This window comes from Schistocerca gregaria, chromosome 1, assembly GCF_023897955.1.
Source record: "Schistocerca gregaria isolate iqSchGreg1 chromosome 1, iqSchGreg1.2, whole genome shotgun sequence".
NCBI classification, from domain to species: Eukaryota; Metazoa; Arthropoda; class Insecta; order Orthoptera; family Acrididae; genus Schistocerca; species Schistocerca gregaria.
The window spans coordinates 978,607,652-978,624,542 of record NC_064920.1 but is presented as its reverse complement, the minus strand read 5'-3'; the positions used below and the strand labels follow the sequence as shown (position 1 = coordinate 978,624,542).

The window sequence follows — 16,891 nt, the reverse complement described above, 5'->3', positions numbered from 1 at the left end:
TACGTTATAAGAATGTGAACAGACTACATAATTGGCTGTACACAGCACACTGCCTTATTTCTTATGTAAGGGTTAAAGAAGTGCAGACTTCCTAATGAAGACTGTACTGTAAAGTCGTTCAGATAACCAAGGTAATTACTAACAAGACTCAGGAGTACTTTGGCTTTTAAATGGTCTGAACCCAAATGTCAAGTTAAGGAACCTGCATCTATTCTCACAGATTTTTCAAGGTAAAAACCAGGTTTCTTCGCTATACAGAGTAATTCAGTATAATAAGAAGGCAATGCGTCAGTAAATAATACTCTAAAACTGTCAAGGTAAGTTTTTACAGTATTTATTTTCTTATTTTAATACGTATCTTTATAATATTTATAAAGTGAATTGTTAGAGGTACACACTTTATCTAAAATTTGCTATCTAGGCCATTTAGATTTCATTTTAAATAAACGTTATTTTACTGAAGAACGACAGAGAATTAGAGACAGTTTTAAGTATAGCACAAACAACATCACTTTCAAATATATATGAAGCAGAATGTTTAATGCAGTACAAATAATACATATAAAAAGGAATTAGTTTTATTAGTTTAGCGGTCACCTACATCTAAGAAAAAGTAAAGATAATTCTGTGGTATTATGTCCATAAATTCTGCCAGCAGAAACAACGAACAAAATACTGGGTTCATAGCAGTATTTACAGACGTGGACTTCGAAAGCTGGCCACGTTCCCTGACGCACAACAGTCAATTCTTCATAATTTTTAAAGAGAATATTCAGAATTGTTGTATGTTAATCTACTGTTTTATTTTTGATTGATATCTGACTGTACATTTATGCAACCAGAACTTATTATTTACTTACAGATGTGATGTGAAATACATAATCCACGAGAAGAATTGTTAGTTTACAGGTACTGACGTGCTCTATGAACACGGTGGTGCAATTATCATTTAACGTCCTACTGGAACATCTTGTTACGATCGAATAGCAAATTTATTTTTTCAGATTGTTTAGAGATAGTTTGAAATGCGTACAGGTGTGTGAAGATATATGAAAACCTGTCATTCTTGAGATTTCCTACTATCTTAAATCATTGTTTTAGTCGTATTACAAAGTTTTCTGATATATAGATGTAAAAAAGTATTAGACTGAACATTATGAACTACGACACTTTAATGTATTAAATGTAAGGTAAAAACGTTTAGTGACTTATAGTAACAGGTATCACATTCGTCTGGATGCTAGCAATTACAATCACATACATAATATCTTCTTTTCAACGTGCACTTTGAAGTCAATATTGTTAGCAGTGTTACTTATAGAGGAATACAATAGTAAAGGCAATGGTTGCAGTAACAAATAACTCATTTGGGATATAAAATGGATATAAAAGCTTTTCACCACATTCATTTCAATGAATCATGAAATGTTTTAATCATCTAAAGCTCAAATATATTTACAACAAAAATAAGGTTTGTTGTACATCTCGTATCACCTGAAGAATAATTTAACAACCAATAACTTTACAAAATTACTGGAATGTTTGTGTCTAGATGGCCTTTTAACACAAATGACACTGGAACTTTCCAGTGATTGTCATAAACCACATAAACAGCTTTTGTATTATTTCATTGTAGATAACATTAACATTTATCAAAATAGTTTCCGAAAAATTCAGTACACAATCAGATGGGTGCAACCTAACGTCAACATTATTACAATTGCTTTTCATAAAATAAATATAAGCAGTTCTTATATACAAGTTGCACTGAACTTTTGTCTGGATTTCTCGCAGGTCTCGACAGCAAATTGGGCGTATTACAAAAGTATGACGTCATTATGATTGAAAATAATCATGTTTTCTTTTGTTCTCTTGTTTTTTCTAAATTTTCTGTAATTATTTCTTTTATACTTTAGTAATGATCGGAAACATGCCCTTGTGTTCAAAATTTTATTCACAATCTCGATGGACAAAATATTTTGTTAACTGCCTGCACTAAAATATTACACAACACCTGGATTTCACTCTCGAACTCCGCTACAGTGAAAGTTACGTCAACTATTTGTTGTAGAAGGTCGCCAACTCAGTTTTACCACTGAAACTATTTTCTCATTCGGCGTTAGCTTATCAGAATTCTAATACTGTAACCACATAAGCGACAGTGAAGGTTTAGAACGGAAAGTGTTTCTATAACCGGAATCATTTGCTTTCAAACTCTATTGCTAGTGTTACAGTATTTGATTGAAGAAAGTTACGGTTTATGTAAAACTGTTTTGCTTTCCAGTAAAGTATACATTCAGAGCATAAATTGGAAAACAGTCACGCATTACTTCAGTTGTAATGTTGAAACTGCTGAGGAACCGAAACGAGGTTTGACTAGCAACATTTAGTAAATGGTGACGACTAGTTTATAGACCTAGATATTGATAAATAATTATTATTTACATGTCTAGTCGTAAAGGAGATTACAAACTTTGAGAAGATTCTATTCTACAGATAAACTAAAGCTAGACACCATAATTTAAGGGCAATGTGATTTTAACTGTCTATACATCAGATTATTTGTCCACTGGCGTCATCGAAACACACACATATGAATTATTTGGTGAGACTACCAAAATGGCGAGCAAGATCGACTTATACGAAAAATTCACTTCCTGTTAAAAAATAAATATCCAATTCTCAGACAATATCGCACTCAAATGCCTGTTACTTATCACAGAGTTGCTAAGAAAATAAAAGAAGAAATACATGACATATCTAGGCCACTTGCATACGGACAATCTTAAAACAAATACGAAAGCGCCATTTCATAAACACACATACAAATTCACAAATGCGAAACACGTTCCACAACAGTGACAGATTAGCAGCGAAACCCATCCCATTGATCACCGAATGCCATAAACTTTGCATATATTAGACATGTAGCTGTACACACTTCCAAGTTAAGGTCGATGTCTTTACAGCCACATTGAGAAATATCTTTCAAGGGAAAATTACTGAAAACGATGCATGATAAACTGTAGTCGTATTAAGATACTTGCGTATCTATAAAATTGCGAAAAAAATATTTAAAGTAATCATTGTTATAATTTAATGATATAGATGGATCTATAGTAGATATATTCACACACTCATTTGGATGGCCCGTATTTAGTACTGCGATACAATGACAACTTTTGCAGTTACTGAATAATTCCTGTATGAGAAGTACATTTAAAGAACTCCCCGATCGAAACTTTGGTTCTTCAGCGGAACATCCCAGATACGGTGCACAACATTTTTGAGGAATGTTCATGGAACAGACTAAATGTCACAGTCAGGCATTTAGCCTTGGAAGATGAAGGACTGGGCATTGATCGAAGCTCCAAAGAGGATCGTGCAGGGTGGCCAAACAGCTACATTTTTACACTTTTTGCACGAAAGAGAATGGATCTAGTTCTTGTTTGCTTGGATTTATAATCTGTCTAACAGTTTGAAGCAATATGGCTGTTAGCCACGTCGAACTAGTGTGACATAGCAGTTACTTCTGGCACATATGTGCTTTGTTCCTACATCCGCAAAAACTTCTTTGTTTGTGATAGTATGAATCCGTGTGCGACTGTTAGGATGGATTCTGCTGCTGTCACAAACACATCCATAGATCCAGAGATTTCTCACACACGTATAAACTTGAAAACATCAAATAAAAAAAGCAGGCTGCACCTGATCTCAAGCGTCTGTGATGTTCTTATTCTTAAACTTCTTATCACTGTGATGCGTTAATTTCAACATGATGATGGCGGGGGATAGTTTCACTTAGCAAAAACAGTCTCATTAAGGTAGAGTTGATTCACAGTTCTTTCTCAACTCACTTGATGTCGTCATATACACTGGGCTGTACACTATGAGTATAACAATAACAACAACAACAAGCTTTACACTGTATTTGTGGCGTCATATAAAGCCTATGATAGCGAAATTAAAATAAAAACTTACGTTTTAAATGTCTAGTTAGCAATTAACATTTCTTCGGTTCTATCTCCGTCAGTGACTGATAATGTATAGCAAAAGATATCACACAGTTACAAAGAAATCTAGATATGGCTTGAAGAGTCAGGAAGTTGCTGATGTTATCTGCGGTGTCTTCTTTCCGCTGTTATTGTTATGAAAAACAAAGTTTGTGCACGCTAGCACTGTATTTGGAGTATTAACAGTTTCTCTGCAACAATTATCTCACAGGCAAGCAAAAATTATTTGCTTTCCTCTAAAACAGTAGCCTTGCACTTAGTTGCTAACATCAGTTTCATTCCGTAGACCTTAGAAAAAAAATTTAGATTTACTACACAGGAGATGGAAACTGGAGCCTACAGAAATTAGATTAGATATTTTTTGGTACAAAATGAGTTCCTTTAGGAACCCGTAGACAGCGTCAGTTAGGGAGTTTATTTTAGGTGGAGAAACAAAAGGAAAAAAAAATAAATGTTCATGTTTGCGGACGGTGAATAGGTCTTGTACAGTAGTGTGCTAAATACACAAGAGTCCTCAATGTCCACCGAGAATCATAGTTAGGTAAATCATGATAGAAATTAATCATTCAGTAGAGTCTATAAAATTAGTAGCTTCTTATTGGGACCTCACGGTTTCAGCGCAGTATGTATTCTGCTGTATTTAAATGTTTGTTAATACGATACAATTAATGTAGCTAGACAAAAATGCAGGCCAATGTAGAACTTTTGTAAAGGCAGCGAAAATGTGACGGATGCCAGTAATGATTGAAATGCCAGTCTTTTCATCAATATTTTATCAATATTTCCACGCGATATCAATTGTTATCTCCAAAACAAAATGTTGAAAATAGCATGCTTCGTAACACTGTGTTTTGTAAAGATAATAACACGATTCCTTTATGAAGTTTCCTTAAAAACTTCCTGACTCTCCAAGGAAGTCATTGTACCTTTTTTATTCCTTACTTAAATGCTTGTGTATCAGTTTAACATTCGTGGAGAAGTTTATTATTCATATCGTGCAGATGTACAGTAGAGATTTGACAGAGAGATACACAGAAAACATTTAACTTGTTCATAGTAACCTATTTGCAAGGGCAATGAGAAGAATCTACACAATATATTTCGATTACAACCAAACAATAATACTGTCCCTAAGCAGATCAACGGATCACACGAAGCGCAAAGGAACGTGAAGTTGTGAAGTTGCCGAACATTGTCAGCCACTGCTCAGACATATTCAAACGACAGTCACTTTGCGACGGAACAGACGCTTCGCAACAGAAGTGAACGGCAACGAAAGGTTACGCTTCAACCTGTAACAAGAGTCAACATTCAGCGGAATGGAGGTCAACGTCCTCGGACTAGCAGGGGGGAGGCCGCGCGACGCCACGAGGGGCTACCCCGGGGCGGGCGACGGCGACGCCGGCGCCTGTTGCGGGGGCGGCGTCGCGACGCCGGGCGTGGCCGGGGGCGGCTGGCCGGCGGCCGACATGCGCGGCCCGGCGTCGCCCATGGAGAGCGCCTGCACGATGCGCGGGTCGGCCTTGCTGCCCTCGCGGAACTCCTCCAGCGTCAGGCGGTCGTCGTGGTTCTTGTCCATCTGGTCGAAGATCTTGTCCACGCGCTTCTGCGGCGTGTTGTCGTCGTCCGAGTTCGGCTGCTGGCCCTGCGGGAGGAAAGCACTCGCCAACACCAGGCAGCCGGCACACGCACTAATCGATAACAGCTGGAGAGTATAGCCCATAAACATGCCAAGTGCCAAAAACTTGTTTGCCAGTTATAAAACAAATACCAGGTGATGAAAAAGTCAGTATAAATTTTAAAACTTAACTCATTACTTGCCATTGTCCCTTTTTTGGGACGCGTATATTTTACTTATTTGTATGTAAGCAATGGAGCTGTTAGCCTTTATTGTTGCACCTGTAGGTTCAACTAACTTCTATAATGCCTGCAAATGTAAAATTAACTTTTTTCTAAGTACTTCACGTCATTGAAATTATAAACTTGCCGATTTTTTGTTCTCGCACTTGGCAGCACTGTATGTCTGCTGGTAGTTCCTGGACGACAATGAGATATGATTTAGTTGTCTGGGCGTGTTTGTTATCAACATATGGACGTCCATGAAAGATTAAGTATACTTCAGATTTCTTCAAGTAAGTGCAATATCGATATATTTTATACGTCCCAATAATGGGACAATGGCATGATACACGATTATTGTTGATGTGCCCTATTCTGGTATACACGTATTATACTGAGAAAAATTGCATTTTACGTTATTTGTATCTGCGTTTTCTCATGTTCTATTCGAATTTTAAGAGTCCAACAGGATGAAAACATGCCGCGTGGACTTACACTTGAAGAAATTCTAGCAGAACTAGCGAACCATCAAGAGAGTGACGATGAAGATGATGACGTAGAAATTACGATTATTTCACCCGATGCAGATGTAATAACGGATGAAGAAGACATTGACGAAAATGTATTGAACAATGACTCTGTTGTACAAGATGTAGTCGGTACTTTAGAGAGAAGCTCTCACTTTTGGATGTCCGACAGAGAATAGTGGTTTTACCTATCAAAGAAAACAGGATCAGTACCAAAAGGCTGAGCACCACAAGGAAGTAAATTGACTGGAGAACGGGTAAGCACAGATGTACGGCTAGATCCAGGAAATCACTTCATTGTGCCAAGTAAAACACAGGAGAGAGTAAAATACAAAACAGATATGCTTACTACAAGAAAGAAATAACAAAAATTTGTGAGAGGTGCAATGTCGGTGTACACGACAAGTGTTTTGTTTCATTTCATACTGAATAGACATTCTATAATATTAAAACATTCTTTATTTATTGTTTGTGTTGTTTCTTACAATATCATGCATGGAGAATAAGGTTGTGATTTGGATAGCGCATTTGGCCAATGTCCCAAAAATGGGACGGTCTGTAGTTCTTGTTCTAATAAACTGAAAATTTTCAAAATAACTTTTTATTCAGTCAATCACTCCATGTAACGTATTTATGTATAAAAGATTGCAAAAAGTGATCCGATAGAGTTTGGGCCAGTAATGGGTTAATAAACCACGGAATGATGTAGATAGAGAGGTAAAAATTGACACACATGCTTGGAATGACATGGGGTTTTATTAGAACCGAAAAATAATTCACAAATGTCCGACAGATGGCACTGGACAGCAAAACGTCAGTGACCGCGCACGACAATCGTGTATAAATGTGTTTTAGTGATGCGGAGGGCATTTGAAGTGTGGGCGCTGCAAAAGATGGTGGAAGATGACGATTGGTTGAGTATCGTGTTGTGGACTGACGAAGCTCATTTCACGCTCCGAGGGTCTGTCAACGCCCACAACTGCAGAATTTGGGTTATCGAAAATCGTAGAACTGTCGTGGAAACTCTATTTCATGTCGAGAAAGTCACGGTATGGGTTGGATTTACCACATTTACCGTTATCGGGGCTTTTTTCTTCGAGGAAATGCGTGTTTCTGGTTTTGTAACAGCTACCGTGACGGATGAGAGGTAAGCCGATATGTTACAGATTCGCATCATTCCCAGCCTGGTTGATAAACACGTGCTGGAACGTAGATGTTTATGCAGGATGGCGCTCCACCCCATATTGCTAGACGCGTAAAAGATCTCTTGCGCGCGTAGTATGGTGACGATCGTGTAGTCAACCGCCGCTTTCGTCATGCTTGGCCTCTGTGCGGTTATTGGCTTTGGGGTTACATCCGATGTCAATGCCCCACCATAACTCCGGACATGCTTTGCAGCGCTGTTCACAACATTATTCCTCGACTACAGCTATTGCTGAGGAATGACGGAGGACATTCTGAGCGTTTCCTGTCAAGAACATCATCTTTGCTTTGTCTTACTTTGTTGTGCTAATTATTGCTATTATGATCACATGAAGCGCCATCTGTCGGACATTTTTTGAAGTTTCGTATTATTTTGTTCTAATAAAACCCTATGTTAATCCAATCATGTGTGTCAATTTTTACCTCACTACTCGAATCTACATTATTCCGTGATTTATTCAGTTTTCAAATTTATGCTGACTTTTTAATCACCCGGTATATCACCGGAGTTTTTATTTCAAATTATATATGAGATATAGTGTACACTACATCGTAGGACAATTGTAGGTAGTTAAGATAATTCTCATTTATTGTTCCGTTTCAGTTGCTCATTTCTAATTACACTCCTGGAAATTGAAATAAGAACACCGTGAATTCATTGTCCCAGGAAGGGGAAACTTTATTGACACATTCCTGTGGTCAGATACATCACATGATCACACTGACAGAACCACAGGCACATAGACACAGGCAACAGAGCATGCACAATGTCGGCACTAGTACAGTGTATATCCACCTTTCGCAGCAATGCAGGCTGCTATTCTCCCATGGAGACGATCGTAGAGATGCTGCATGTAGTCCTGTGGAACGGCTTGCCATGCCATTTCCACCTGGCGCCTCAGTTGGACCAGCGTTCGTGCTGGACGTGCAGACCGCGTGAGACGACGCTTCATCCAGTCCCAAACATGCTCAATGGGGGACAGATCCGGAGATCTTGCTGGCCAGGGTAGTTGACTTACACCTTGTAGAGCACGTTGGGTGGCACGGGATACATGCGGACGTGCATTGTCCTGTTGGAACAGCAAGTTCCCTTGCCGTTCTAGGAATGGTAGAACGATGGGTTCGATGACGGTTTGGATGTACCGTGCACTATTCAGTGTCCCCTCGACGATCACCAGAGGTGTACTGACAGTGTAGGAGATCGCTCCCCACACCATGATGCCGGGTGTTGGCCCTGTGTGCCTCGGTCGTATGCAGTCCTGATTGTGGCGCTCACCTGCACGGCGCCAAACACGCATACGGCCATCATTGGCACCAAGGCAGAATCGACTCTCATCGCTGAAGACGACACGTCTCCATTCGTCCCTCCATTCACGCCTGTCGCGACACCACTGGAGGCGGGCTGCACGATGTTGGGGCGTGAGCGGAAGACGGCCTAATGGTGGGCGGGACCGTAGCCCAGCTTCATGGAGACGGTTGCGAATGGTCCTCGCCGATACCCCAGGAGCAACAGTGTCCGTAATTTGCTGGGAAGTGGCGGTGCGGTCCCCTACGGCACTGCGTAGGATCCTACGGTCTTGGCGTGCATCCGTGCGTCGCTGCAGTCCGGTCCTAGGTCGACGGGCACGTGCACCTTCCGCCGACCACTGGCGACAACATCGATGTACTGTGGAGACCTCACGCCCCACGTGTTGAGCAATTCGGCGGTACGTCCACCCGGCCTCCCGCATGCCCACTATACGCCCTCGCTCAAAGTCCGTCAACTGCACATACGGTTCACGTCCACGCTGTCGCGGCATGCTACCAGTGTTAAAGACTGCGATGGAGCTCCGTATGCCACGGCAAACTGGCTGACACTGACGGCGGCGGTGCACAAATGCTGAGCAGCTAGCGCCATTCGACGGCCAACACCGCGGTTCCTGGTGTGTCCGCTGTGTCGTGCGTGTGATCATTGCTTGTACAGCCCTCTCGCAGTGTCCGGAGCAAGTATGGTGGGTCTGACACACCGGTGTCAATGTGTTCTTTTTTCCATTTCCAGGAGTGTATATAGTATTAATCGATCACTCTGGATCATCTTCAGATTTAAGTAGTTGCGTCGGTAACCAATCATGACTAGTCAGAACCACAAATCAGAATGAGTACCTGTTTCGATCATTCTGGATCATCTTCGGATCTAAGTAGTTGCGTTTGCAACCGGTCTTGTATAGTCAGAATCACATATCAGAGTCATGTGGTTCTGAGTAGACAAGACGCGTTGCTGACGCAGTTACTTAGATGTTAAGATGATACAGTGATCGAAATATGTAATCTAATTAAAAATGTGCAACTCAGGCAGAACAAGAAGTGAGAATTATTTTAAAAGTCTATAAAGATGTTGAATTACTGAAGATAATTATGTCGACTATAGTGTAATTGTAGGTATGTCGTTATATGTAATTAATGGTATTGCATGTCACATAATTGCAAGGGATGTTAAAAAGTAACGCACCGAATGCTTTTTCTCAGCCGAAAACAATGCTACGAATGCGAAACGTTACGTATGTGCTATTTGAAGTCTTCTGAGTGAGCGCACCAAGTTTTCGCAACTTCCGACAGATACCGTAGTTGCAGGATTGTTTCGAAATGACGTCTGTTGGTGATGTACGTAACAAATAACTTGCCAACATTGAATTTCTCACTGCAGAATAAGACACTTTGGAGAATACTCAGAAACACTTGTACAAAGCCCACGGAACATCCGCTGTCAACGGAAGTGGAGTTAGTCACTGGGCAAGGAGGGTGAGGTCATGACGGGTCGGCGAAGCTCCACGATTTTCAGCTGTCGGAGAGACCATCGGCGGCTGTCACACGTGACACACCTGACCTAGCCCCCCGGACATCCACTTGTTTCGGCCACTAAAGGATGTGACTCATGGGAGACATTTCGAGGACGATGAGCTGGTGATTCAAACAGTAAAGCACTACCTTCACCACCAGGACACGGATTGTTACCGACAGGGCGTACACGCTGTTGTTTCTCGCTGGAATAAGGGCATAGAACGGGATGGAGATTACATGGAAAAACAGAGTGTGTAAATAAAAGACCATTCTTTCGTGTGTGTCTCGGTATGTCTAATACAGAACTGTTTAAGAAAAAAATGCGCCGCATTACTTTCTGGACAACCCTCGTAGAACGAAAGTCAGGAATACTAAATATAGCTATGTGTCTATACCCTTTTATTCAAAAATCAGCGAGTGTCAGGAGTAATTTCAGTCTTCGTACCAGTACACTGCTTGAAAGCAACTCAAAATACAAATGAATCTAAATGAGTACGACACTGCTTCTCTTAAAATGGTCTGTATTGTTCCTCCAAATATGGGGATCATTGATAACAGGTCTTTTTTTCTTTGCTTAGTACTCTTTGCCCTTCAGTTCCTTTGAATCTTACGTTTCTGATGTCAGAGACGTCATCTTTCCAATTTCGCTGAAGGCATATTTCACTTCTGTGACTCTGGGATTCCTTGATGAGAGGCGAACCATCGTTATATTTCAGATCTGCAGCTTTTTTGTTGCTACTCAGGAAACGGCAGCAGACTGAATATAGGTGAATTTTCTTTTTTTCCGGTTACCTCGTTGATTTCAAATTTGTTAGAATATGTACCAGATGCTGCAGTTTCATGGAGGTCTTCAGGTGCAAATGCCTTGCACAGCGTCTTGCTTTTCTCGAAGTTCCTACCGCATGGCAGGTAGCTGTGGCCAGATACTAAGAGAATTTTCACAATGATGTCAGTGGCGTAAGGCAATTCTGGATAAATAAGTGCGTAACATAGCAAAGCTTCCATTTTGTGATGAATGTATGAACTAAAGCAACCACAGTGGCTCATAACCGATACTTGGGTGCTTTTGCAATGTTACATAAATGGATTGTAATGCGAAAACTGATTTATTTAAAAAATAGTACATAGCAGCATCCTTCGTTACTTTCTCTAGCTGTAAACTGATATTCCGGTATAAGTCGCTGATACGTAAATAGCTTCGTATTAATGGTGTTAGGCTTCTGCGGACAGTGTCAATGCTATTAAAATAGTTCTGGGTGTAATGCAACATCATCGTATAAAATACTTAAAATCTCAAAATACTTAAATAACAGACGTTTTGGTCGTGTTGCAGAGAACTACCTCACGGCAAGTGATCGCTATAACACGACCTAAACGTCGAATATTTTAGGCATTTTAATATTTTATCCGAAGAGACCACAATACACCCAGGAGGATTTAAATCAGTTTCATATTCATGTGCTGGATATACAGTCAAATCGATAAGTAACTTACTTGAGAGAGCCCATTTATCAGTGTGACAGGAAACCAGTACAGTGTGTATGCGGGCACTGATTCTGTTGGGAAGGGAGTCTTAAAACCATTGTGTCCTCTTCTGAGGCAAGTTGGCTGCTGAAACGAATCTTTGATATCCTGGTTAGTGTCACTAGTATGGAGTTGACATCCGAACTTGCACCACACGTGTTACTTCTATGGCAGATCTGGGGATCTTGCAGGTGGCAGTAGTACTTCAGCATCACACAGACAGTTGGTTCTGACAAGTGCCATCTGTGAAGGATTTCCCAGCACCGTGGTGGGTGAGGAGCAAGGGCAAGGGAGCACGTGGAACGTAACCTATGTAACTGGCCTCGGCTTTTTTTCTGGAGAGTGCTGGATTTGTGCGGCGCTTGATTCTCGTTGTCGTTGGCTGAGTAGGCGTCTATGTGCAGGTATGCAATCCGACAGTCAGGCGGAGATGGTTGGTTGGTTGGTGGATTCGGAGGAGGGGTTCAAACAGCGAGGTCACTGGTCCCATCGGATTGGGAATAATTATCGACCGCGTCCTTTCACAAAAACCTGTAGCGATTTAGGGAAATCACGAAAAACCTAAAACTCAGGAGGAGGTGAGGCAGTCACTACTTGGGCTGCGACAGTTATACACATTTGTTTCTTTACACATCTAACTAAGTGGGGCCAAAGTAAAGTCCGTCCTCCGTGATCATATAACCAGTCAGTACATGCAATTGTATGATAAAAGGTAAGAATTAATAAAATAACATCTAAGCTAATCCTCTGCAGACAGTATATCACTTAGTCTATATTAGTATAATAACTACTACAACACACAAGTTTGCTTAAATTTATTCCAGGAACTCCCCGACATGTTAGAAGAACTGCGCAATGAGGACCTTTCTGCGTAAGATTCAAGGAGGTACGATCCAAATGCATTTTGGAATTCTGCTTAGCATTGACTAAATGAAAGCTACCAATTCTTGGAACTAAGCTCATAGTGTTTCCAAGAACCGAACGACATTAAAGAAAATATATACTGAGAGACCGATGTCAGAGTTCCCAGACAGCTGAACACGGGTCAAGAAGAGCTTCGGAATTTACATAGTTCCTTTAGGATTTCTGAACGTTATTCCTGGGCAAAACATTAAAAGAAAAAGCATTTCACTTCTTTTCTAAGCTTTAGCGAAATGTTTAAAAAGTTTTAGCAGAAGTAGAAAGAACGAAATTGCTCTAGCTACAATAAAAATATGCTGTCTGTTAAACTAAGAGGAAATAATGAAAATGTAACATTTCTGTTATTTTAGTTTAGTAATGGACCTTTTTAGTTCTTTAACTTAATTATTATATTCTTTCCGTTGGAAAAAGTGGAACAGAAAAACAATAAAATCTAGTATGATATGAACGTGTGAGACAAAGACATTGTTTAACCACACAAACTGAGTGTTATGTGTTATGAAAAGTATGGAGTAAGTACTCGAATTTTGGAACATCCGCCATAATAGTAGCTAAAAATTGATGAACACGATAAAAATCCTTACGAGTACAATTGGAAAGGAAAAAAATTGTGAGTGGTAACCAAAGAGAAATCACGCGGTGGACCTGTACTCGATCACTGGTCAGAGCATGCGTCAAACGGACACGATCATTTCTGAAATGGGGCGAGATAAAAATAATTGCAGCAAGCTGGGAACTATACAAGATTTATTATTTATTTATGCTTGAAAATATCAATAACAATTTCGTCATTATGTGTACAGGGTGGATCACAGTTAACGGTGAAATGACAAATGTGAAAGTCAGCAATGGAAAACAAAAATTGTGAGCAAAAATTGTTTTCGCAAACTATATACACTCCTGGAAATGGAAAAAAGAATACATTGACACCGGTCTGTCAGACCCACCATACTTGCTCCGGACACTGCGAGAGGGCTGTACAAGCAATGATCACACGCACGGCACAGCGGACACACCAGGAACCGCGGTGTTGGCCGTCGAATGGCGCTAGCTGCTCAGCATTTGTGCACCGCCGCCGACAGTGTCAGCCAGTTTGCCGTGGCATACGGAGCTCCATCGCAGTCTTTAACACTGGTAGCATGCCGCGACAGCGTGGACGTGAACCGTATGTGCAGTTGACGAACTTTGAGCGAGGGCGTATAGTGGGCATGCGGGAGGCCGGGTGGACGTACCGCCGAATTGCTCAACACATGGGGCGTGAGGTCTCCACAGTACATCGATGTTGTCGCCAGTGGTCGGCGGAAGTTGCACGTGCCCGTCGACCAGGGACCGGACCGCAGGATCCTACGCAGTGCCGTAGGGGACCGCACCGCCACTTCCTAGCAAATTAGGGACACTGTTGCTCCTGGGGTATCGGCGAGGACCATTCGCAACCGTCTCCATGAAGCTGGGCTACGGTCCCGCACACCGTTAGGCCGTCTTCCGCTCACGCCCCTACATCGTGCAGCCCGCCTCCAGTGTTGTCGACAGGCGTGAATGGAGGGACGAATGGAGACGTGTCGTCTTCAGCGATGAGAGTCGCTTCTGCCTTAGTGCCAATGATGGCCGTATGCGTGTTTGGGGCCGTGCAGGTGAGCGCCACAATCAGGACTGCATACGACCGAGGCACACAGGGCCAACACCGGGCATCATGGTGTGGGGAGCGATCTCCTACACTGGCCGTACACCTCTGGTGATCGTCGAGGGGACACTGAATAGTGCACGGTACATCCAAACCGTCATCGAACCCATCGTTCTACCATTCCTAGACCGGCAAGGGAACTTGCTGTTCCAACAGGACAATGCACGTCCGCATGTATCCCGTGCCACCTAAGGTGCTCTAGAAGGTGTAAGTCAACTACCCTGGCCAGCAAGATCTCCGGATCTGTCCCCCATTGAGCATGTTTGGGACTGGATGAAGCGTCGTCTCACGCGGTGTGCACGTCCAGCACGAACGCTGGTCCAACTGAGGCGCCAGGTGGAAATGGCATGGCAAGCCGTTCCAGAGGACTACATCCAGCATCTCTACGATCGTCTCCATGGGAGAGTAGCAGCCTGCATTGCTGCGAAAGGTGGATATACACTGTACTAGTGCCGATATTGTGCATGCTCTGTTGCCTGTGTCTATGTGCCTGTGGTTCTGTCAGTGTGATCATGTGATGTATCTGACCACAGGAATGTGTCAATAAAGTTTCCCCTTCCTGGGACAATGAATTCACGGTGTTCTTATTTCAATTTCCAGGAGTGTACATCTGAAAGATTATGTCTATTTAAACCCCCCCCCCCCCCCCAGTCTCGTCGCATTACAGTGGCGCTAGTAGGTTTGCTTTAAACATACAGTGTAACGGTCGTGGGCGTTAGTTACCTTGAGACTGGAAGTTGTGAATCAATAATGCCTTTAAGGCGACAAAGATACAATTATCAATACCGCACTGAATTTCATTGAGGTCATGAAATAGGGCTACGAGAAACTGGATTTTGGTTCTGCGATACTGCAGAAAGGCTTGGCAGGAATGTAGTCACTGTATATGACTGCTGACAGCAGTGGACACGAGAATGTGCGGCCGCAAGAAGACCGGGCTCCGGACGGCCACGTTATAATTACCGAGAGGGAATACCACCTCGTTCTGTGTGTGGCTCTGGCGCATCGTACTGCATGTACAGCAGCAGTTTGAGGAGCAGTTGGCACCACAGTGGCACGACGAACTGACGCCCTGTACAGTGCATTCCACTGACACCAAAATGTCGCCATCAGCGATTTCAGTGATGTCAAGCGAGAACTAATTGGAGCACAGAGTGGAGCCCTGTTATGCTTTCTGATGAAAACAGATTCTCTTTCGGTGCCTGTGATGGCCGTATGTCGGATAGGAGGAGGCCAGTCGAGGGCATAAAAGAGACCTGTCTGCATGCTACAAACATTGGACCTCCGCTCGTGGTTATACCCAACAGCTTGACTGCAAATTTGTACGGCTTTGTACATAAGTCTGGTTATTCGATCTGTTGCGCTGCCATTCATGAACAGAATTCGAGATTTTTTTCTTTTTTTCAGATTAATTCTCGCCTACGTACCACTGATATACCCCAGCTCCATCACCAGATCTGTTTGCAATCCAGGACATTTGGGACATCGTCGGATGACAATTCCAGAGTCACCCACAATCACCATTAATTATCCCTGTATTGACTGCCCAAACAGAAGAGGCGTGTAACCCAATCGCACAAGCTGACGACACCTGTACCAAACTAAGCATGCACGTCTGCTTGCTTGCTTTCAACATTCTGGCGGAAACAACGGTGGTGAATGTAGCACCATTTCACAATTGCAGTAGCTTATCTGACGCCTACATTAACCTACGGTCTTGCAACGTTGATCACTTAAATGTGTTACCCGCACATAGGGGTTCCCGAAATTTCATTACTCTACATTTTCCATGTTTCTGAAGGAGATTTATTTCAGAAACATGGGTTACTTCAGCTGTGGTTGCCCTCAATAGAAAACAATTTGCACTCTACATTAATTATATTTTCGTGCTGCGTCATTTTTTCCGTCAGTGTTTTATTTCCTCCCACCATTGTCTCGCGAAATGACCACAACGAGAAAATTCGAGAAATTAAAGTAACACGAAGCTTTACCAACAAGCATTCACCACACATGCCACTCGCGAATATAAAAGGGAAATGGGGCAACATCAGATAATTGTACGGGAAGTTCCCTCCACCACACATCGACATTTGGCGTGTGGAATAAATATCTAAACGTAGATATCTTACTGGGTGTAGTAAATTAGTGCCGTAATGTAGAGCTACACGATTGTGCCTTTTATTATTTTCATTAAATTATGAATGATATGCTTTATGAAAGTCTATAGGTGGTAGGGAGAAGAAACAGGTAGCGGAAGGTTACTTACAATTTGAACTGAAACCAGACTGATGTTAGAGGGGTCGGAGGACATAAAAAAGAGGAAATGGTTGAGAACGTAGTTGGACAGTGTTGTAGCTCTCCTTGAT

General features: G+C 42.0%; 1 protein-coding gene across 1 annotated transcript in view; it reads right to left on the bottom strand.

Annotated features, from left to right (window-relative positions):
* Positions 1-318: 318 nt before the first annotated feature.
* Positions 319-16,891, bottom strand: part of LOC126277399 (frequenin-1) — a 250,221-nt gene continuing 233,648 nt past the window's right edge. The window contains exon 7 of the mRNA XM_049977355.1: positions 319-5,658. Coding sequence (XP_049833312.1) covers positions 5,389-5,658 — 270 coding nt within the window. The 3' untranslated portion in view covers positions 319-5,388. The remainder of the gene's footprint in view (positions 5,659-16,891) is intronic.